Raw genomic sequence first — 22,450 nt, 5'->3', positions numbered from 1 at the left:
ATTTTCCAAATTCGCAAAACCGTGAACGCACCCGTATCATGTTCCTACTTCATCGAAATTATAGTCGCTGCATTTTATAAAGCCTTTCAACTTTTACTCACTAGCCTAATACTAAATACACCTGTTTGTACTTCGTTATATAAATGGCACAAACATACCCGTTTTTAAGTTAAGACGCTTCTTATGTACTCAACTGTTCTACGGTGTATTTGTCATTTTTAAAGCCATAAAGTTTTTTTTAAAAAACGAGCAGTACGTTCGGTTATTCGATGTAAAGTGATATAGTGCATATGCTTAAATCAAATAATCTTAGTAAAACGCATTTGTATGTGACGCGTTGTCACATATCCAGGATCTTTCATCTTTGAAAACTGCACTGTTGCAGTCCGTCATTTACCAGAAACAAGTTAAATATCTCCTAATACCCAAGAATGCTTAAATGTAAGAACGCTTCTCCGTTGTGCAAAGTTATTACCAACACAACAAAAAGCTTTTAATCATTTAAACGCTTTACAACTACTGTACGGGTGTTTTTTGGATGAATATCTGCTCTTCGGTGAGCAAAAAACACACATGCCTTTTTGAGGACTGCATTAAGACACAGAACAGCCCCGTGAAGAGATTGCATTTGGCTTTGGGGGAAATTCCAACTGATTTGCACTTCCCAAGCAATAAACCCTTCCGGTTTGATGTTTCCCCAACTGCAGTGAACTACTGACTGCGTCGCCCAAGAAAATGCTATTTTTTTAAAATGCTATGAATGCCATCTTGCTATTGACACGAAACTTAAAACTCAACAGAGCGCAGAGCAAAATGACTCTCAGTCCACCCGTGTACATCACTACCGGAAGGGATGTCACGCCGAATGAGTCAGTAGAGCAGAAAAGACTCCCGGCACAACCGTGTGATTAATTGGCCTTCTAATGTTACTTATTTCTGCCAATTTGACTTTTACAAACTTAAGAGCCGTTATTGACACCCCGGGACAGGCGAGAAGGAGCTGTGCAGGGTGCTCTCGATTATTGACAACGAGCTGCAGGGTTATTTACATGGGATCGTTACTGAACTAAATAATAACCTCCTGTTAACGGACAGCTGGGCAAAAGAGGAGGGAATTACGTTTTTAGAGAAATTCCTTTTCCTGCACAAGAAATAAAAAACATATTTGGGAAAACAAGGTATCAAAGCCTAGAGTGTGATATACAGTGCCTTGCGAAAGTATTCGGCCCCCTTGAACTTTTCAACCTTTTGCCACATTTCAGGCTTCAAACATAAAGATATAATTTTTTTATTTTATGTGAAGAATCACCAACAAGTGGGACACAATTGTGAAGTGGAACGAAATCTATTGGATTTTTGAAACTTTTTTAACTAATAAAAAAATGAAAAGTGGGGCGTGCAAAATTATTCGGCCCCTTTACTTTCAGTGCAGCAAACTCACTCCAGAAGTTCAGCGAGGATCTCTGAATGATCCAATGTTGTCCTAAATGACTGATGGTGATAAATAGAATCCACCTGTGTGTAATCAAGTCTCTGTATAAATGCACCTGCTCTGTGATAGTCTCAAGGTTCTGTTGAAAGCGCAGAGAGCATCATGAAGACCAAGGAACACACCAGGCAGGTCCGTAATACTGTTGTGGAGAAGTTTAAAGCCGGATTTGGATACAAAAAGATTTCCCAAGCTTCAAACATCCCAAGGAGCACTGTGCAAGCGATCATCTTGAAATGGAAGGAGTATCAGACCACTGCAAATCTACCAAGACCTGGCCGTCCCTCTAAACTTTCAGCTCAGACAAGGAGAAGACTGATCAGAGATGCAGCCAAGAGGCCCATGATCACTCTGGATGAACTGCAGAGAACTACAGCTGAGGTGGGAGAGTCTGTCCATAGGACAACAATCAGTCTTACACTGCACAAAGCTGGCCTTTATGGAAGAGTGGCAAGAAGAAAGCCATTTCTCAAAGATATCCATAAAAAGTCTCGTCTAAAGTTTGCCACAAGCCACCTGGGAGACACCCCAAACATGTGGAAGAAGGTGCTCTGGTCAGATGAAACCAAAATCGAACTTTTTGGCCACAATGCAAAACGATATGTTTGGCGTAAAAGCAACACAGCTCATCACCCTCAACACACCATCCCCACTGTCAAACATGGTGGTGGCAGCATCATGGTTTGGGCCTGCTTTTCTTCAGCAGGGACAGGGAAGATGGTTACAATTGAGGGGAAGATGGATGCAGCCAAATACAGGACCATTCTGGATGAAAACCTGTTGGAGTCTGCAAAAGACCTGAGACTGGGACGGAGATTTATCTTCCAACAAGACAATGATCCCAAACATACAGCAAAATCTACAAAGGAATGGTTCACAAATAAACGTATCCAGGTGTTTGAATGGCCAAGTCAAAGTCCAGACCTGAATCCAATCGAGAATCTGTGGAAAGAGCTGAAAACTGCTGTTCACAAACGCTCTCCATCCAACCTCACTGAGCTCGAGCTGTTTTGCAAGGAAGAATGGGCAAGAATTTCAGTCTCTCGATGTGCAAAACTGATAGAGACATACCCCAAGCGACTTGCAGCTGTAATCGCAGCAAAAGGTGGCTCTACAAAGTATTAACGCAAGGGGGCTGAATAATTTTGCACGCCCCACTTTTCATTTTTTTATTAGTTAAAAAAGTTTCAAAAATCCAATAGATTTCGTTCCACTTCACAATTGTGTCCCACTTGTTGGTGATTCTTCACATAAAATAAAAAATTTATATCTTTATGTTTGAAGCCTGAAATGTGGCAAAAGGTTGAAAAGTTCAAGGGGGCCGAATACTTTCGCAAGGCACTGTATATATATACATAAACGGGAACAAAGAATGAGAACCCGTGTCTTGTGCTTGTAACACCTCCCTGTGATAATAAATAAGAGCCTACAATGTCCTCCACACACGGTTCACCAAGTTCTTTCCACGTACTTGTACCCGCGCCTAGAGCAGGTAGGTTATCTCAGCCCCCTACCCAAAACCCCAGCCTTCAGTGGTCGGATAGCAGGCCAGCGAGCATGGCAGGCTGTCCCTTAATGGAGCCCTCATACTGACCAGACACATCGACCACTATCGCCGCGTCTCCTCGACCGAAAACTCGGCAAAAAGCTTAGAGAGATAACGTACCTATTTGTAAAAGTCTCAAGCAAATGTCAGCTACAACCATCACATTGTCCTGTCCTGGAAAGCAGAAAATAAACAGAATGACTTAGCGCATTAACATTGAAGGAATGGCACAGCAGTTCCCAGCCCTGGCCTGTGTCTCCTGTACTCATTGATGATTCAATAATCTGCTTGCTTGTTTAGACTTTCAGTCTTGTTTTCTGGGTCAGTCTTGAGTGCCCTAGGAACTAGGATACTATTTCCAAAAACATGAAAACTCTAAACTTTATGCAGCATCTTCTCAATTTTGTTACCTTTATTTCTGACTAGGCAGCTCTTATTAGCTGTTTGTGTGATGAACATGGGTATGAATGACACACCGTGAATTAGCCACACTGTCAGTGGGAGCGACACTGTATCAGACGCACCCACAGAAAGAGTGACACTGACAGGCACACCGACACTGTGGGAGTGATACTGTATCAGAAGCACCCACAGTGGGAGTGACACTGTCGGACACACCCACAGAAAGAGCGACACTGACAGGCACACCCACACTGTGGGAGTAACACTGTCGGACACACCCACACTGTGGGAGTGACACTGTGTCAGAAGCACCCAGTGGGAGTAACACTGTCAGACACACCCACAGAAAGAGTGACACTGACAGGCACACTCACACTGGGAGTGACATTATTGGACACACCCATACTGTGGGAGTAACACTGTTGGACACACCCACACTGGGAGAGACACTCTCAGACACACCCACAGTGAGTTTTTTTTCTTTCTGCAAAGGTCCAGTTGGTTACACTTCAGGCAGCACACCTGATTCAAGGCACTTCTGAAACTGGTTCAGGGTTGATACCGATTACAAATTCACTCGCCTTTTAAGAGCTAAAAAGTTACAAATCTGCTGCCAACTTCTAAATTAGTCTGTTAGTAATTTAGCTATGAAACATGCTAAGGGGGCCCCTGTTGTTTGTACCTGTTCTTAAAGCTCAAACAGTCCTGTAGCAGAGAAGCACAGCTAATTTATCTGTGATTTCTTTTAAATATACTGTATTTTTAAAGTGATGTTAAAGACCTCCCAGAAGTTGCATGCTCAGTGAGGACATGCTGCACATTCCTCAAAGCTAATTTTGTATTTGCTTTCCCGCAGATCAATCCTGTGATCAGTTACAAAGACAAAATGAAGAGACATAAACGAGAAACAATATCTAGGGAAAAATAGAGAATAGTGTTAAATAGAGAAGTGTGTTTGTTACAGTGCTTCAACCCTGTTCAAATGCTCTAGTACAAAATCTTACCTTTCCATTCATCTTCCGCAGTGGTGCATGGAGTCATGCGTCCTTTTCTTAACCAGAATTATGAGCACAAAAACGGGCACAGTGATTTGTACCTTCAGACATCAAGGCTGTACTGGAGGACACAGAGTCATGAGACGGAAAACGGAAAAGCTGAATCACTGATGTAGAGCTGTGGGGTTGAAACTGAGTGCTCACAGAAGTGCTGTGCAAGTGGCAGAGAAGCTCAGTGTGACCTTATTCTGTCATCCTCTGCAGCACAGACATGGGACCTCGGAGCAGAGCACAAACACAACCCGGACGAAGTTCTGCAGAGCATCGCTACGGACCACAAATTTTTATTTTTTTTTATCTCAAACACAACACATAAGTGTGAGCCAACAACAAAAACGGTATTTTCCAGCAGACGATGGTCATAAAGGCTGCTCGATGATAAGTCTTTTCTATGGAGGCTGAAGCGACATCTAGTAAACATCTACCAAGTAAACAAAAGAAACAAAGACATGCTACACGGCTCTAACTTGTTTAATAAGTCTATACAACAGTTTTTCAGGACCTTTGACGGTACCTAATAAAATCGGTTATACGAAATGTAACTGCTGCTGTAGAATCTACAGTTGAGGTACCTCAAACGCAGTGCAAACAGGAGCTTGCTTGCGTGGGTCGGTCTTCCAAGGTAGTATAAAAAGAGCACAGCTCAAGACGCTCTCGCCTGGAGGCCCGTCAGTGATGCGTCTCCAGCTCGACGATGGTCCACTCGCCAGGAGGCGAGGCTGCGTCCTCCGGGGAGAAGCTGGTGACAGTGATGCTGGTGGCGGAGTCGTCCAGCGGGGACATGAGCTCGGCCCACCGCTTGACCGAGTCCCTGTCCAGCGGCAGCCTGGCCGGGGTCTTCAGACAGTCGCGTGACAGCGCCAGCGTCTGGCTGATGAGGTACTGTGCGAGGTTCAGGTCCTCGGGCACCGAGTTTATGACGCCCCAGCTGGACTCCTGGTCGGAGAGCAGCTGTCTCAGGAGCGTCCAGTCCCTCTCTGCAAACCCGCTGCTTTCATCCTCCTCCTGCTCCTCTTCCTCGGGCTCCGCGAGGCACCTGTCTGCATCCAAGCTCTGCTCAAAGGCTTCCCCAGTGTCCATCTCGTAAATGGGAGAGAGGGATTTGGAAGGGCGGCGATCATAAGTGCAGGTTTGATCCAATCTGTCACAATCATCTAAGTCCCCTAAAAATAATTGACAATACTATACAATGTAAAAAAAATCAATCTAGCCTTCTGGTTGTTTGTTTTTTTTACAGAGTTCAGTGACAGATCTTTAGGTTTACCTTAAAGGCAACTGTATCCTCCCGTTTTAATGTTTTGGGGGCTGTGATTCAGATTTTAAACACTATGTTTAGGCAAGAATCCTAAACTAAATATTGTACTAATTCTGTGAAATTTCATCGTGTCAGTAAGCCAGCATCTCCCAGCTCTGCCTGGAGACCATGTGCAGCACTAGAGAGAGAGCCGTGTCTCCATGTGCAGCACTAGAGAGAGAGCCGTGTCTCCATGTGCAGCACTAGAGAGAGCTGCATCTCAAGTGGGTTTGCAGGACAATGCAGGCTTGAAGTACACCAGGACACAGCTGCCGTTAAGGCAATGAGCAACAGGACATTTCTTCTGAATGTGTCTCTTTTGTCACTTTTATTAGCTCAAGACGGCAAGACGACATGATACAGTTGTCTTAGTACAAGAGATATGCAGAGCAACATGTTTTTGCTTGTTCAGGCATGAATGACTTTTGTTTTTCTACACAAAGTCTAGCATAACTTGTATACACGTTAATCAAACAATGGGGGATTGCAAGCAGTTTTGTAAACAATTCTGTTTCTTTTAGGTTTTTTTAAAACACATGCCCATAAATCATAGTACTGTACATTTTCAGTGCAGCTTTCTGCAGCACGGAAAAGAGTGCAGTAGAGAGGTGTATCTTTTCCAATTTGGGCAAGACCATACACCAATACTGCATATATTCAGGGTTATTACGTTACTCGAATGCGTTATTAACTGGGAAAGGATTGAGGTTCATGCTGGCTCACAACCCCATGACAGAACGCACTTTGCAACTGCAAAATCACTGAGCTGGAAACGAGTGAAATTAGCAGACTACTGCCGCTGTGAAAAGCTGTATCATACGAGCATGACGGAAAGAGAGACATTACAGAACCACAAAGTATCTACCCGAGAAACACAACCCATACACAAACACAACTACAAGCATTTCAAAAGTATAATACAGCAATCTACAGGAGCTGTTCTGGTGACCCAGAACTACTGAAGTTATTGGAAATAAACACCACAGCCTATCAAAAATAAATCATACATAAATTAAAGGTGCACACAAAATTAAAGCAAATTCAGGCAGCACACCAACAGTGGCAGGACGCAAAATACAACAAAGAACAAAAGGTGACTCATATAAAACCAGCATGCAGGAGTTCTGGCTCTGCAGATTAGGAAATGGGGAGGCAGCAACAAGCACTCTCATGGATCAGAAGGACAAGCTGCACTGCTCCAGGGTAGTGCTCCTGCATCGCTCTCAAAAGCCACCCGCCCTCAATGACAGCTGTCAGTCTGTATGTATCCAGAAGCAGAGAGTCCACCTCGTACACCCGTGTCGTCAAATGCAAATTGGAATATCTGAGTATTGCAGCCAAAAGTAAACATCTCACAATGCATTTTTCATCAGCCAAAAAAAGAATTCTGTCATTTGCACTTAAACATGACAAGGTATTTTTTCTATAAAAATAAAACATGGCCTAAACGCTGAATCATAAATTATACGCAGCTCTGGAAGTGCGTGCCATGCTTTTTATCAAAAGTAAATCATATGTTAAATAATCCTTCAATATATATGTATTACTATATACACATCAAGGTGCATTGTGACTCTGAAGTACAGCCTTGTCACAAGGCCGATGGTGTCAGACAGTGAACTGCGCAGTACGCAGGCATATTTTGCATTTCAGTAAACCGTCACAAAGAAATCAGAATTTGCATTTGTCCATTTTGTAAACCTTGTTGAGAAGGTAGTTTAGTTGCTCAAGATGAATTTAGCTTATTCATTATCTCTTCCATTATTCTCTGTGGACCAATGAGCCTCCATTTTAAAACACATAATAACGGTGTAAATTACGATTTGAAGACGACAGAGATGTAACAGTCGCGTTTGGCCAGCTAAGAAATCAAAGGAACTGCCCGTCAACGCCCGACTGCAGAAAACATCAGACAAGAGAGCTCGTAACATGTCAAAACAAAACATGTCAAAAACCAAAACGCCCTTTGTGACACAGTGGATTTTAACCTGTTTTCGAGAGCCAAACTACGAATGTTTTCCTTGCAAAAAAAACCCAAAAACAACAACAACAACTCCGATACGTGCAGCTGGACCCTGGCGGTGTTTTTAATGAGCTCACTGCCTGGGCTGAGGCTTCTTGAGCGCCAGAGCTGCCCAGCAGGATGGCACCGCGCCGTGTCTACTGGCGAGTGTGGGGGAGATGGCTTCCGGCAGCTCCCTAGCGCTATACATTACCTGCCGGCGAGGCGGGAGGGAGCTGGGCGGGGGGCAGGCGGCGTGGGGGCGCCCCCGGCTCCGGCGGCGGCAGGTCCAAGTGCCGGGGGCGCTCCTGGGGCTCCGTCAGGAAGGAGGGGGGTCCGGCTTCGGCCGTGTTGCTTCGGGCTTCCGGCGCCGGGCCGGTGTCCTTCTGGGCGCGCTCTGCGTGTTTCCGGGGGCCGGGGGACCCCTTCTCGTCGAGGGAGCTGGCCTGGGGCGCCGGGGCGCTGTGGGGCACGCCCTCGAAGACATCCGAGTGGGCGAGGGGGTCCGCGCCCCGATGTGGGGGCGTCTGCCCCCCCGCCTCCTCGGATCCCAGCTCCTCGCACTCGTCCACCGACAGCAGCACGGACCGCCGGAAGTTGGGGGCCGACGGGTAATCGTTCTCCTGCTCCGCGATGTCCTCGAACGCCAGGTTGACGATGCCTTGGAACTGGTGAGGGGGGGGGTCGGCCGGAGGGGCGGCCCCCCGCGGGATCTCGGCCTCGGATCGCTCGTCTTCGGTGTCCTCGTCCGAGGACGACGGCTGGTGGCCGGGCAGGTCCTTCGCCGCGACGGCCGCCTCCTCCCCCACAGGCCCGGCCTGCTGCAGCGCCCAGGCCCTCGCCCTGCTCTTCCCAGCGTCCTCCTCGCTGGTGGAGTGGGCGTGGAAGGGGTCGGCCGCCTCCCGGCCGCGGAGCCTCACCTCGACGCGCAGGCCGCTGTCGTACATCTTCAGCTCCTCCGGGGTGCTCGTGTCGCTGCTGCTCCGGCCCAGGAAGTCGTGGCACAGCATGGTGCTGCACTTGGAGACGCCCCTGTCGTTGGAGCCGTCGTCGTCCTGCGAGCCTCCCGCGTCGTAGTCCTCCGACCGGGGCTTGATGTCGTCGGAGGACGTAGTGGCGCTGCCCGATTCCGACTCGGGGCTGCCCCTCTGGTGCAGGGCGCCCCACGGGTCCTCCAGGGGCGCCTCAGAGTCCTCCCGGCTCCCGGGCGTCCCTGCCGTGTCCATGTCCTTCGCACTCCGCCCACAGGGCTCTGCTGCAGTGCTTGTGGCCTCATTCTGTACCCTGGATTCCTTCCGGGGGCTCTCGGCACTTGTCGCAAAGCCTGCCTCTGCAGGAAGGGAAGGAGCGCCCCCAAGCTTTTTGGCAGGGCTTGTGCCGTCTCTAGCTGGCAGTTCGCTCTCTGGACGTTCTGCGGCAGCACCGATAGAGGCCGGTGACTCACATCCAGCCTGAGCAGGCGTTTTCCTGGGAGTGGAGGAGGAGACGCCTTTGGTTGTCGCCAGAGCTCTGGGCACAGAACCGTTTTCCTCGTTTCCGGCGAAAACGGGCCGCACCGTTTCCAGGGCCCTGCCAGCCAGCTCCGGCTCCCCCTCCCCCCGAGCTGCCTCTGCGTGACGTCTCTGCGGCGCCTGCTCTCTGTCTCCCGCAGAAGCGCCGTCCTTGGGCCCGGCAGCTTTCGAAGACGGGCTCTTGTGGTGAGGGGACTCCTTCGTTTTAGCCGCGTGTTTCTTGCTCCCGGAGGGAGACGACTTCTCCGATTCCGCTGACGCAGAAGCCTGCTTCAACGCCGGCTGTTCAGAAGCTGTTTTCTGCTTTGGTGCACTTTTGCCTCCAGCAGGGGGCAGCTTCGAGCCTGCAGAGGCGGCCTTGGCGGACTTGCTGGTTCTGGCCTCGGTGCTGGCAGAGCTCGCCGGCTTCAAGGCCTTTCTCTTTGCTGCCGCGGGGGAGGCTTCTCCGGCAGACCGGGGCCTTGTGGGAGCCCTGGCGTCCTCCTTTCTCGGGGAGACGGCTTTCAGCGGACTTACCGACGCCGGGGAGCTTTTCGGCCCTAAATCACACCAACAAAACACAAGCATTGCTTTTGACTTTCGGTCACATCGGATTGTATGCTGTGTGCCCACAGGACTTCATTTCTTACCAACGGTTATAGACAAAGAGAAATAACAATAACGCCCATTAGTCCTGTCTTTGTACGACGCATAAAGAATGCTTTTGCAGCACCAAGCACACCAGAGCAAACTCCTCATACAATACGGGTGATTCTGATCTGAGATATACTGAACGTCAACAGTCGCTTCGCCGCTCTTCCATTGGAAGATTAAAATGGCGGTAACATTTTAACTTGCACCCAGGTCACTTTTTAAATTACAAAATGAAGGGGACGAGCAGCAGAACGGGGAAGCGGTTTGGTTTTGGACGGAGGACCAGTGAGACCAAGCCAGCACTGAGATAATACTACTCAGATTTATTGCATGTCATCAGGGAAAAGGCCTACAGCGATTCCCAATCCTCCAGACAGCATTCCGACAGACGGTTTCACAGTATTCCCTCGCTACATCTCCTAAACTCTCCTGACAAGAGCATGTTCACACTCTCCCTGTGAAGAGCAGGACAGGGAAAGCATCGGGCTGAGAAGGGGCAGAAGTGGAGAGCCCGGGTGCGAGGAGGTCAGCGCAGGTAGGTGTGTACCGTCGAGTGTCGAAGCAGCGATGGCCGGCTGCCTCTCCCGGCGGCTCTTACCGTTGCTCCCCTCCGCGGGGGCAGGCTTCACCCTCTGGTCCGCGCGGGCCCCGGGACCGCCGGCTGCAGCTCTGCTCGGGACGGGGGGCTTGGCCGCGGCGCTGTCCCTCGCGCTCGGCTTGCCGCCAACACTGGAACCAGTCCACAACACAGCGCGTCAGCAGAGACGCCACCGCACGAGTCGGCAGACCCCTCAAGAGCTCAGGCTGCTTCAGCCCACGACTTGAGCACCAACAGGCCGGCACGAGCCTGAAAGGGGGGTCTTGTTTTGGGGCACACAATACATTTCCTGCTCCTTGTCTGAGACAGACAGATCTCACAGAACCAAGCCAAGTGGCTTGCCTGGTTTCCAGCTGTCAGTTTATACATCAAGGGTTCTGTTGGATAATTAACACTTCCACCGTACAGACTGTAGATCAATTAAAGGAAATAACATGTGGAAGGTATATATATATATAAAGGTATATAATCTGGATTACAGCAGGGACGACTCGTACAGTTCCAAGAAAAAGTATACACCCCTTTTCAGATCTTCAAAATTTTTGCACATTTTCGCCACTGAATGTTATCAGAGCACCACGTCGGGCCTTGTGACATATACAGGGAATCTGAGTGAACAAACAGCAACAACGTTTCTTTTATTTCTTATGCAAGGCCACCCAATATCCAAATGTTCTGTGCGAGTCAACATGACAAAAATTCTCCCTGTCCAACCCGAGTGTTCACCAGCTCTCCACAGGGGGGCAGTATATGTAGAGGCACCAGGAATTCCTTCACCTGTGGGACTTGGTGGGCTCAGGCCTGTGAGCCCGGCTGGCTGGGGGTCTGCCTGCAGTCCTGCTCGCGCCCTTCGGCCTGTTCTCCGCTGCAGAGAGAGGAGAGTGAGGGGAAGCGGTTAAACAGCACGACACCATACCCAAGCAGAATTACTCTCTGTGGGTGGGCTAAGAAAAGACACTTACAGACATTTTTATAGACTAATGGTTTAAATGTATTTTTATACCATGTACTGCTTTATTCTTCATATAACCTTTACAAATTCAATAATAATCGCACAATATTTAATGGCAAATCAACTCTAGGGAAACATGACAGAGCAACTGCCTCACAGCTCAGCAATCCTGGGTTCAACTGAGGCACCAGGAACCTGTCTGTGTGGAGCCTGCACGTTCTCACTGCAGTTGCTTTGCTTTCCACCCACAGACCTGCTGGCTAACTCTGCCCAGCTATTCTACATCGCACCCGTGGCCCAGGCTCGGGCACAGACCCCCACCCGAGGGGAAGCAGTCATCTGAGTCCTGCCCTGCTCCCTGTGCTCCTGGGAAAAACGGGCGAAGACGGTAACTGGCTGAAATTCAGCTCCCCTTCCTGCAGCTGCTGCTGCTGCTACCGGCAGGGCCGCCGGAACAAGCCTGAGAGCCAGACACCTCCTGGAGGAGGAGCGGAACAGACCGCGTCAAAGGGACAGGGGACGCCACGCCCAGACCACGCAGACCACTACAGCAGGCTGACCGGGCTGCCAGCTGTGCTTCCTGGAGGCTAAAACCGCTTCTTAAATCAAGTCCTTCCTCCCTAATCCTGTAATAAAAGACCTGTGCCAATCAGAAGGCATTATCGATGGCATCAATAACGTCTGAGGCTCTATATTAATAAACAACACTTCAGATAATGAGACTGCACAGTCTAGAATTCAAAATTAGTGCATCTCTCTTTGCTAGTGAGAGTTCTTATTAAATATCAACCTGAACACAAAAGATTTATCCATCAGACGTGCTGAGATAATAAGATAGAATATTTTCAATGTTTCAATTACACTCTGAAATATTAACGAGCGAGCGGCACAGCACGGGCCACCTCCTGCCCTCATCAACGTGCCACTGCCTTCTCCCACGCGCAGCTCCAGACGGCGAGCTCCGGACCGCGCGGGGACGCCGCTCTGTCACCACACGCTTCTATCAGGGGCCCAGGCGGCCACGTGAGACACAGGCAGAAACAAAACAGAGGGCTAATACAAGGCAGGAGAGCCTCAGCTGATAAGGGGGCTCGCCCAGGAGCAGGCCAAGCCCGGGTTCGAGTCCGGGTCATGTCCCCAGCTGACTGTTACTGGGATCCACCAAGCTGTAGCTGGACAGGGCTCTCTGTGGCAGGCTTGCAAGGGAGTGCGCCTCTCCTGCAATCTGCACTGTGCCTCCAGCAGGGGGCAGTGTGGCCCGTGATGCTCTACACTACAACCAGCCTGAAGGGGGAAGGGCTGGAGGAGCCGAGACGTGAGGAAACAGGCCATTCTGAATCAGCTGGGTAAATAAAAAAAGAATAACTGGCAATTCTGAATTAAAAAGAGGAGTTGGGAGCAGAATGGAGCAGAGGGGAGGCTTTTATGCAAAAGCCACACTTTTGTATGCAGTTTTTTTACAGAATCAGGCTGAATGAACATTTCTCTGCATTATCACAGACCTTTAGGCAAGAGAGCCGAGACCCTGCGCGCGTGAATGAGAGATTCTGTTTCATGTCTTCGGCTCCCGCACTGCAACTTCATCAAGGTTTGGCAATTAAGCAAAACGCAAGGAAGAACAGGGAGACTCATGCCGGAGGTGGTGGGGGTGGAGGGGAGACTCATGCCGGAGGTGGTGGGGGGGGGGGGGAGAGACTCATGCCGGGGGGGGAGAGACTCATGCCGACTTGCGGCGGTAGCGGGAGAAGAGGAGCATGCTGGGACCTGTGGTGCTGTTCTGCGGGCTGCTGGAGCTGTCCTCCGGCGTGGCGCTGCCCGACGCGGAGTCGCCTGCGGGCGCTGGGGGCGGGTGGCCGTCTCCCGGCCCAGCTGGCTGCAGGTGGGCGCTCCTCCTCGCCGGCCCCCCGGGGCTGAGCGGGTGGCAGTCCGGGGGCCCCTGCGGGGACTCTTTCCCTGAAGTGCCCTTGTGGGGCTTGGCCTGCGCTGCGGCGGCGGCGGCCCTGGGCCTGGCGCCCAGGCCGGCTCTCCGGTCCTGGTCCCGGACCGCCTTCCCCTCGGGCGCGCTCTTGGGGCCGTTGGCGGTCGCCGGGTGCGAGGCGTCGCGCTTGGAGCCGGGGCTCTCGGCTTTGGCACCGCCGTTGACGTCGAGCTTGGCCTTGGCGACCGCCCTCGCCCTGGTGGGCGCGCACTTGTCGGCGGGCTTGGCCTCCCGCGCCCCCCTGACCCTGTCCGCGCCGGGCCTCGCCCTGGGGGCGTCTGGCTCCCCCGCCTTGTTTCCGGGGGCCCTGCCGGGAGCGGGGGGTCCGGACGCTCCCAGTCCATCCGACTTCATCGCCCCCTGCTGGCTGGAGGTGGGACGCCGGGCGACTTGCGGGGTCTGCCTCTCCCGGGACCGCCGCACAGGATCCTCACACGCGAGCGGGGGCTCCCGAGGGCATTTCAGAGGCCTGTGCTGCTGTGGGCGAGAGCAGGATGAGAGAGTGAGCAGGGCTGCAGCGGCACCCAGACCCCAGGGGGGTTTCATACTAATTAAGAAACCCTCCCAGTGAGGAAGAGCAGGGACGCAGATTACAATCTGTCTATTGTGCTCAGAATCAGATGTGTCCCGTGATGGGGAACTGTAGGACACCCATATACAGCAGGTGGTGAAAGAAAGGGCAGCTCAATTAGACATCTTGTGAGATTATAGGAAGGGCATTTCCTCTCGCTCACTTTCCAACTGGAAGAGTTCACATCTTTTAGAGCCCAGCGCTGCGCTTATTGCTAGTGCATGCTATTCCTCGCTGCGCTGCTGCACGGACGCCTGCGATCACACTGCCTGAAAGCCACAAGAGCCCGACACAGCGCAGAGCTGCCTGCTGTGGCTGCCCGTGTCCAGGACAGAGCATCTGACAGGAAAACGCAGAAAAACGACCTGCCTTCTTCATACAGGGCTGACATGGGTTTGAAGATGAAAATCAACCGTCCCGGACTCATGGCTAAAACACTATTTTTCACAAAATATTTGTAAAACCAGCCATTAACAGGTTCAAAATAATACAAAATATGCTGCATGTTCCCTCAGATTCAGAGTTCCAACTGCTATGCTGTAAAACTGAAGGTACAGTCGCCAAGCTGCAACGCTAACGCTTCTGGCAGGGGAGAAGGAGTGCAGAAACCAGTTCTCTAAAATAAATATCAATAAGAACGTATTTGAAAAGTATATTTTAAAACGGACACGGAACACTTTTACCTGTGAGCTGGTCAATATGGGTTTCCTGCCCAGTCTTCTACTGTCCCCTTTGTCCACAGCAGCTGAATGGGGAGAAGAACGACAATCAACACAATGACGAGACTACCCCTTCACAGACAGGAGGGGCACACCCCCTCCTGCCCCTTCACACCCCGCAGGGGGGCAGCCCAGCCTGGTCAGGGGGAGTGAGAGGGACCTTCGGACTCCAGAGGCCGGACTGACGAGGCCGAGCTGGGAGACAGCAGCCCAGCTCCAACAGACACTCCGGGTTTTAAGGACCACGCAGGCACGACATCCTGCCCCAGGGAAGAGCAGCTCGTTCAGCACCGAGCCCCTGGAAGCGTACTGGGGACATGGAGATGCCGGCCCACTGGGAGGAGCGCCACCTGCTGGTGCACCTACGACAGCAACCTGGTTCTCCTCGGAAATCTTCCATCCCGGTGCCGACCAGGCCCGGCCCGTCCTGGCGGAGCGGTCGTGCTGAAGGGGAAGATGACAGAGTCCATCTTTCTCTTGACGGGGGAGCTCTGCCCTCAGAGCAGCCCGCCCAGCACACCGGCTTCACAACACGAGAGATCCACTACAGTCCGGGCTCCGTGGAAAAGACACTCAGCCCGCTTTTCCTTTGTGCTTGCTTCTTCTCGTTCGTGCAGCTTGGGGGCTGCTCGTCTGCCTGCCTCCAAAAGCTAAATCGCCAAAATGAGCTTCAAAAAAGCAAAACAAATCTCAGCAGGCACAATACCCAGCGTCCTCTTTCAGCAGCCCAGGTGGTCCGAGACAAACTGCCGATCGACGCTGGAGAGAGAGAAACTGGATGAGCTTCCAGATCCACGGAAAAGCACTGGCTGGGCATGGGGGAGACAGCTCGCCAGCCCCCGAGAGGCTCCTGTGTCACAAACACTCCCTCCACAATCCACGGCTCTGCCGATGACTCCCCGCGTGTGTGTGTGCGCGTGTGCGCGTGTGCGTGCGTGTGTGTGTGTCTGCTTCCTGATTGGGGGGGACAATCCAGCAGAAAGAAAAGCACCAGCACTGGCATCAGAACTCTCCAGGATTAATCATTCATGTCCCGTGTTCACAAGCATCATGTCGAAAAGCCGTGTACACAATACATTATTCAGCGTTTGTTTCCTATATGTAAACACACACAGAAGAGATGCCATCTAGACTGGGTTCGAAATTGGAAAAAAAAAGGAGGGGGGAGGCTCCCCGAAGGAGCACGTGGCTCCAGACGGGCGTGACGGCGCTCCTCTGCTCACCAGCAGTGCGCTCACCACGAAACCTTCCCCCGGAGCGGAGCCAAGCACCCAGAACCGGTCGGCGGCTCCTGGCTCGCTCTCCTCAGGGCCCCTCGTCTGCCTGCACACGCACTGCCGTTTCCACAGCAGCCCAGCGCGGCGGCTCAAAGGGCAACCGTGCCTGACGGAGGCTGAGGCACAGAGCGGGCCGGCCGGCCGGAGCCCCCCCGCCCCCCCCCCAGGCACATACCTGCTTGGATGAGCTCCCTGTGCTCCTGAGGCAGCTGGCTCCATCCCTCGGTGTGCCGCACAGCGAAGAAGGACTGGTGCAGGAAGGTCCACAGCTTCACACGCAGAGCCTGGGCTTCGTCCTGAAAGCCCTGCTGGCGGAGGAGCGAATCAGCAGCAGCTCAGAGCCCCGTCGCCACGGCAACCCCCCCCCCCATTCCTCCCGGAATCTGCTTACTCCCTGAGCTCAATCGCTGATGTCATCACTCAGATTGAAGGACTGTCTGCCGCTCGGTGCCGCGCAGGAGGAGCAGCGGGGTCTCACGGCAGTGCAGCCTGAAAGCCAGATTACGATGTGGCCACGCCCACCCATCCGGCAGCGCGCTCGCCCTGTCTGCAGCCTACCTGCCGCTCCAACACGCTCACACAGCCGCGTCGCACCAAGGTCACGCACTCAAGGGAGCAATTAAACTAGCAAAGCAAAGCACCGCCGCCAGACAGCTGCAGGGAGCCACCGAGCAGTTCAAGACGGCTTGCAATGTTTACTCCTTGTCACGCTGTCACATCTCCAGAAAAGCGCTTTAAAAGAGGACAGTGCACCATTCGCCACTCTGGAGAACACGTGCTGCCGAGCTGTGAGTCACTCAAGAACCCACATGAAGGACTGTTCCGGAACAAAAATAACACTAAAATGAAAAGAAGTAGAAATAACAGACTTGATGAATTGCAGTTTACAAATAAATCTTTAAAAAAAATCTAGCTTTTTTAAAACAGATTTCTTTTGATCCCTGTCACGGTGAAATAACTGAAAAAATCTGAACGATTTTGTTTTTGAAAAGCCTTGTGGATCCCAGCGCGGTGTAGAAAAAGCCGATGCTTGCAGAAAATACAAGAAGCAAGGGGTCTGGTTTAAAATGCACAGGAAACTGCAGAGACACCGCAGCACGTGCAGGGTCGGATTCTCCATTCACGGACACGCAGACCGTGACCCGAGAGCTGGTCACAGCTGGGTTCTTTCACTCTCCCAGAGGCAGTGGCACATCAAACTCACTCAACAACAGCGCAGTCATCCACACGGAGCAAGCATGTAACCACCAGGCCCAGGAGCTTGGAAATTCCCAAAGCCCCCTAAATCAAGAGCAGCGTCGTGCGGGTGCTAATTCACACTATGCCGAACTCCAGCTTTCCTCCACGCTGCTTTCCCGAAGACAAAAAGACCGGAATAAGAGCTGCAGTACCTTGTGCCAGACTCCCAGCTGGGTGTCCTCTTCCTGTTCCTGTCTCGGGGAGCCGCCTGGCACGCGGTCACCGATCAGCTTGTCCACAGCCAGAAAGAGAGCACAGCAGTTGTCCACAGTAATGCTGTTCTCCACAGACAAATAGATCTTTTTCCTAACGCGCGGATCGCAGTTGAATTCTTCAGTCTGGAAAAAAAACAGCACAGGCAACCGATCTCTGCACAACTTTATAATAGCATGTTTCTAGTAATAAAATATGTAACAGAACTTCAGGCTAATCCAAGTTTCTTTCCCAGCTTTTATCCTGTCTACTGCATATCAGATACAAGAGATTTGAGATATTTCAAGCACATGAGGAATAAATTCTAGAAATGTTCTTTCACCCACGAAGGGAATATACATTTTCAGGAACTGGAGACTTCAGAAGGTGAATGTTTCACCTTAAGTAGTGGTCCTGTCCTTCCCTTGAAAAAACAAACAAACAATAGCTTGCATTAATCCGACAGGTTTTTCTGATCGGCACTACAGCCGAATGATAAAAAGCTGGAGGAAATACCTTTCCTCAGTAAGTCTGGCACCAATCACTGTGCTGTGCACTGATTTTCAGACATCTGTCGCTCCGTGTGACGCTGCAGTAACCTTGAGGGTTGAGCCGAGTCCACGTCATGAACAGTCTGCTGTACTATTCAGTGTTCCAGGACTGCAGTTTGTGCCAACGCACTTCAATAGACTGGCGCTCTTGAAGAAGTACCATCTCTTCACGCTCGTTCTTTTGCTCAATAGAGTATACTTTCCAAAATTAAAATAAGAATAAAACAAGTTTCATAAAAAGGCAAAATAACAGGAACACCTTACAGAGGTACTGCAGATGAACTTTGTGTTTACTGGACTGGAGGGAAAACAAACTGTCCAAGACTCGGACCTATCTGGGGTGCGGAGCGGTGGCTCTGTGGCTGGAAGGTTGCCAGTTCGTATCCCGCAGCCAGCAGAGGAATCCTACTCCGTTGGGCCCCAGAGCGAGGCCCTTAACCCCAGCTGCTCCAGGGGCGCCGTATAAATGGCTGACCCTGCGCTCTGACCCCCAGTGTCTCTCCCTGTCTGTGTGTCTCACGGAGAGCAAGCTGGGGTACATGAAAAGACAAATTCCTAATACAAGAAATTGTATAGGGCCAATAAAGTGACCTGATCTTATCTTATCCCGTCAGCTGGAACAGCATGAGCAGCGTAGCCAGCTGTAGATGAGGCTAAAAGGCACAGAGCTTGACAGACGGCCTGGGAATAAGGACAAAATCTTGGCCACTCTGGGGCAACTCAGGGTCCAAAACGGCACCGTCAGCCCGATCACAGACGACCTCTCACCCATCGTAATGGACAAATCATTCAAGTCACAAACTGTGCAGTTCTGGCTCCAAACCGGGTTCCAGCTCTATTTAATAAGGCTTCCATTGCTGAGGAAGGCTGCCCAGACCAGCAAAGAGGAAACGATTGAAACTGCACTGGTTTGCACATTCCCATTAGCTGAAATGTTGGAATACACATGTGGTATGGAGGTTTACCCAGGTAAAGGTGTAAAAGATGCATTGAATTTGGACATCAATGCAGCGTGGTAAACCTTCCATACCTACAACTCTCTATGGACTTTTCTTTTTTAATTTTAATAACAAAAACGATTCCCAGACAATGGTTTGAGATGATCATCATACATCAGGTTCACACATAGCTCATGATATCTTCAACCATAACTTTTAGGTTTAACATTCCAGTTCCTGAATCCCAGTTATCCTGCATCCATCACAGTGTAACATCAAGGAGACAAAACCAGTTTGTTAGCAATAGGTACTGTTACCAGAATGATTTTGTTCACACAGTTTTGCTTAACCCACAGGTCAGAGCAACAAACTTAAAAAAGCTGAGATTTTCTCAAAATGTATAACCAACATTTTTGTAGTCTGGCTATTTAACTAAACAAAACCCTTTTGTTTTTTAGCAGGTTCACCTATAACATACGTATGTCTTGCAGAGGGAGTTCAGTTGCTACACATGTGAATTTCTGAATAAGCACGAGAGATGATGACTGCTCCACTGCTGCTGGGGCAACAGAACACAGGTCTTGATACGTCAAAAAAACTCTTAATATGCGCGTCACATTTCAACCACGCAAGGGCTTTATTAATTCTGCATTTGCAGCTCCAGATCAACTGTAACCCCCACCCTCCTCCACGCACGCAGCCCTGTTAGTTTGGCTAGTCTGTGCGTTACCATGGATAATGTGATTTGAGGGAACCCGTTTTTACAGCAGCTGCCTTCCACTGGAGCAACCCTACTGAGCCCTGCAGTTTAGTCTGTATTCATCACGTGCCTGTCACTATCCCTACTCGCCAGATCCAGCAGCACAGAGGAAATCATCACAAAAACCAAAGGAACTGGCTCGAAACATCCTTGTTAAAGGATTTAAAATGTTATAGCACTATCATCGTTTTTAAACTTCCCATCAAAAAGAGCCTTTCGTAATGACACGCAAGCTTAAAGAACAACAGAGCTTGCTGTATGTGTAACACAGTACTGGTTGAGTACAGGCAGCAGACAGAGCCATGATCATCGCACTGGTGGAGGAGGACTCTGGCTGGCTGTCTGACTCATTGCAGTTCGTTAACAAAGCACACAGTCATAGCCAGTAGAACAGTAGAAAAGGTTTCGCTAAATGAGCCCGTCTCTCTCTCTCTTGCTAATGTTAAACAAACTATAAAAATAAAACAGCCCCCCATTCTCGTTTCATATGGCTTTAGATGCGGACAAATACAGAATTGTGAACCAAGAGGTCATTTAAAGAAATTAAAACTGTGTGTGCATCTAGCTCCTTCCCCAGCACAAAAATAAAAGCCGTTATCTTTTTTTTCCCAGCAATCTCCAAGACAAGGATCTTGGCTATGGGCGGGGTGGTCTGATCTGAGCAGGCTGGGATTAACACAGGGTACTCGCAGCTGAGACTTATTGGATATAGGAGACTGAGGACTGAGCCTCTGCGACTGCAGCCTTGCCCCGAAGGCTCCAACAGGAATATAAGCACCACGTCGCAGCTGGGCAAACGCACACTGGCTAGAACTGTGGGGAAAGTCAGAGAGCAATAGGCAAGTGAAAGAGGGCGAGTTTTGGCCGCAGAGGCGTTACCGAATGGAGCCGCAGGAAGGGCCCGGTCTTGGAGACGGCAGGGAAGTGGGCGGCAGCGAAGCGCAGACACTCCTCCTGCAGCGCGGCGGCCAGAGACGAGGTCTGCTTCGCCCAGCTGACCGCGGGCAGGCAGGACATCAGGCGCTCGCTGCCGGTCAGCAGCGGCACCACCTTCCCCACGCTCTGAGGCAACAGGCAGACGGAAGAGACAGCGTCAGGGGCGTCCACCTTCGTTCTCTGCTGTACGTCAATACTGCAAAGTATTTGGAAAGTGCCGGAATCTCCTACTCTGCCCATGATTTGACTAAATTACCTGACTCCAGGTCCTCACTCTTTACAGGGCTTACCTGTTAGCAACACGGTACTGACGTTGCCAACGAAATACTAATCCTTCGATACCTTGCCTCAGCGGCCCTGTCAGATCTGTTTCAACCCTACAGCCCTGCTCGATACTTACAAGGGCTTCGCACCACACCAAGAGAGTCCCGATTTAGCAGGAGTCTTAAAACACAACTGACCTACTTGCTCTTTTTCATATTTGCTTTTGCAAATGTTAAATTCCTTTTCTTCTTTCAGCAGTTCTTTTTAGAATCGTTTCCCTTTGTTCTATTTGCTTACAGTGATTTGATGAAAGGCATTATACAAAATATTGAGTTTTTCATCATCACCATCATTATTATTGTTGTTGTTACGAATGATCATCAATGTTACTCAGCCACATTCCACACTAGGAGAAGCCCGGTTTAGGATATAGATGTGCCAGTGTTCCTGCACACAAGAACCCAGGATCTGGTATTAAAAGACAGCTCTGTCACGCTGGCAGAAGAGCACAACAGGCTGCAATCTTGCAGTGCGTAATTTGGAGCTGAGCTCGCCTGTTCCTTTTGTTGCAGCCCAGGGGACTGTGGTCTACAGCAGCGAGGAAGAAAGGATGCAGACAGACTCCATTACAAGCGGTGATGGCTTTGCCGTTCAATACCCCCGTTGTTTTCCAAACTGATTAACTGGTCATTACTGGGAATCAAATTAACAGCGCTGCTGTTACTTATGTTGCTCATTTCTTCCATCGCTGTCAGAATGCGAACTGGAAGAGCAGTTTGCAGAGAGAAGGAAACAGGAATGGGTGAAAAAACGGGATGTCTGCGAGGAGAAACAGCAATATGTTGTGTAAACCTTTCCACAGTTCATGACGGCACGAGGAGAAGTTAAGCATACTCCTTGCATGGCCAATTTGCTAGTGCTGATCTCAGTTGCGACAGTGCCCTACAGCACTGGAGGTTAATTACAAAGCAGTAGAGAAACAATTACCAAGGAAAACTACATTTCCTGCACATCTACAGCTGATCCAAATAATTCTTCGGGCTAAAATCGTGCACAACCTGGCTCAAGCAGCTTTTGGCGTGAACGGGAGACATACCATGGTCTTTACCAGACAAGCTAGACAATCCTTCTGGACTGCAGGCGACAGGAGACCAAAGCTTCTTTCTGACCAGCATTTCACAAAATTATCCACGATCCACCTGGAAATGGAAAGCAGACCAGAAAGGAAAGCTTGATAAAACACCATTAAGAAGTAACGCAGGAGGTGTGGTAACACAGCCCTCACCACCCTGCCAGTCTGGGAAATGACTGAGGTCTGGCACGGCGATGTGACCGCCTGCAAGTAAACTCAAGCCCTGCTCAGCTGGCTCCTTGGACTTGCAGTTCCTGAGCCCAGAAAGGCCAAGGCAGTCAATCTCAACACCACCACTATGCACTGATCAAACCGTTAGCAGGAAATGCAAGCTGGTGCAATATTAAGACGGACGACCTTTTAACTGTGCTGTTAAAAACAGTATCTGTGATGTCTGCATGTTTGTCTTGT

At 50.5% G+C, this 22,450-nt stretch overlaps 1 protein-coding gene across 1 annotated transcript in view; it reads right to left on the bottom strand.

The window, feature by feature from the left end:
• Positions 1 to 4,762: 4,762 nt before the first annotated feature.
• The window catches only part of btbd8 (BTB domain containing 8), a 32,474-nt gene continuing 14,786 nt past the window's right edge, over positions 4,763 to 22,450 (bottom strand). The window contains exons 9-18 of the mRNA XM_088928056.1: positions 22,004 to 22,106; positions 20,587 to 20,769; positions 17,419 to 17,604; positions 16,203 to 16,332; positions 14,715 to 14,776; positions 13,247 to 13,937; positions 11,308 to 11,395; positions 10,531 to 10,661; positions 8,003 to 9,838; positions 4,763 to 5,655 (exon numbers count right to left, since the gene is read on the bottom strand). Coding sequence (XP_088784182.1) covers positions 5,162 to 5,655; positions 8,003 to 9,838; positions 10,531 to 10,661; positions 11,308 to 11,395; positions 13,247 to 13,937; positions 14,715 to 14,776; positions 16,203 to 16,332; positions 17,419 to 17,604; positions 20,587 to 20,769; positions 22,004 to 22,106 — 3,904 coding nt within the window. The 3' untranslated portion in view covers positions 4,763 to 5,161. The remainder of the gene's footprint in view (positions 5,656 to 8,002; positions 9,839 to 10,530; positions 10,662 to 11,307; positions 11,396 to 13,246; positions 13,938 to 14,714; positions 14,777 to 16,202; positions 16,333 to 17,418; positions 17,605 to 20,586; positions 20,770 to 22,003; positions 22,107 to 22,450) is intronic.

This window comes from Atractosteus spatula, chromosome 11 (genome assembly GCF_055471065.1).
Source record: "Atractosteus spatula isolate fAtrSpa1 chromosome 11, fAtrSpa1.hap1, whole genome shotgun sequence".
Lineage (NCBI taxonomy): Eukaryota > Metazoa > Chordata > Actinopteri > Semionotiformes > Lepisosteidae > Atractosteus > Atractosteus spatula.
Note: the sequence above shows the minus strand (reverse complement) of the source record. Positions and strands in the feature narration are given on the sequence as shown.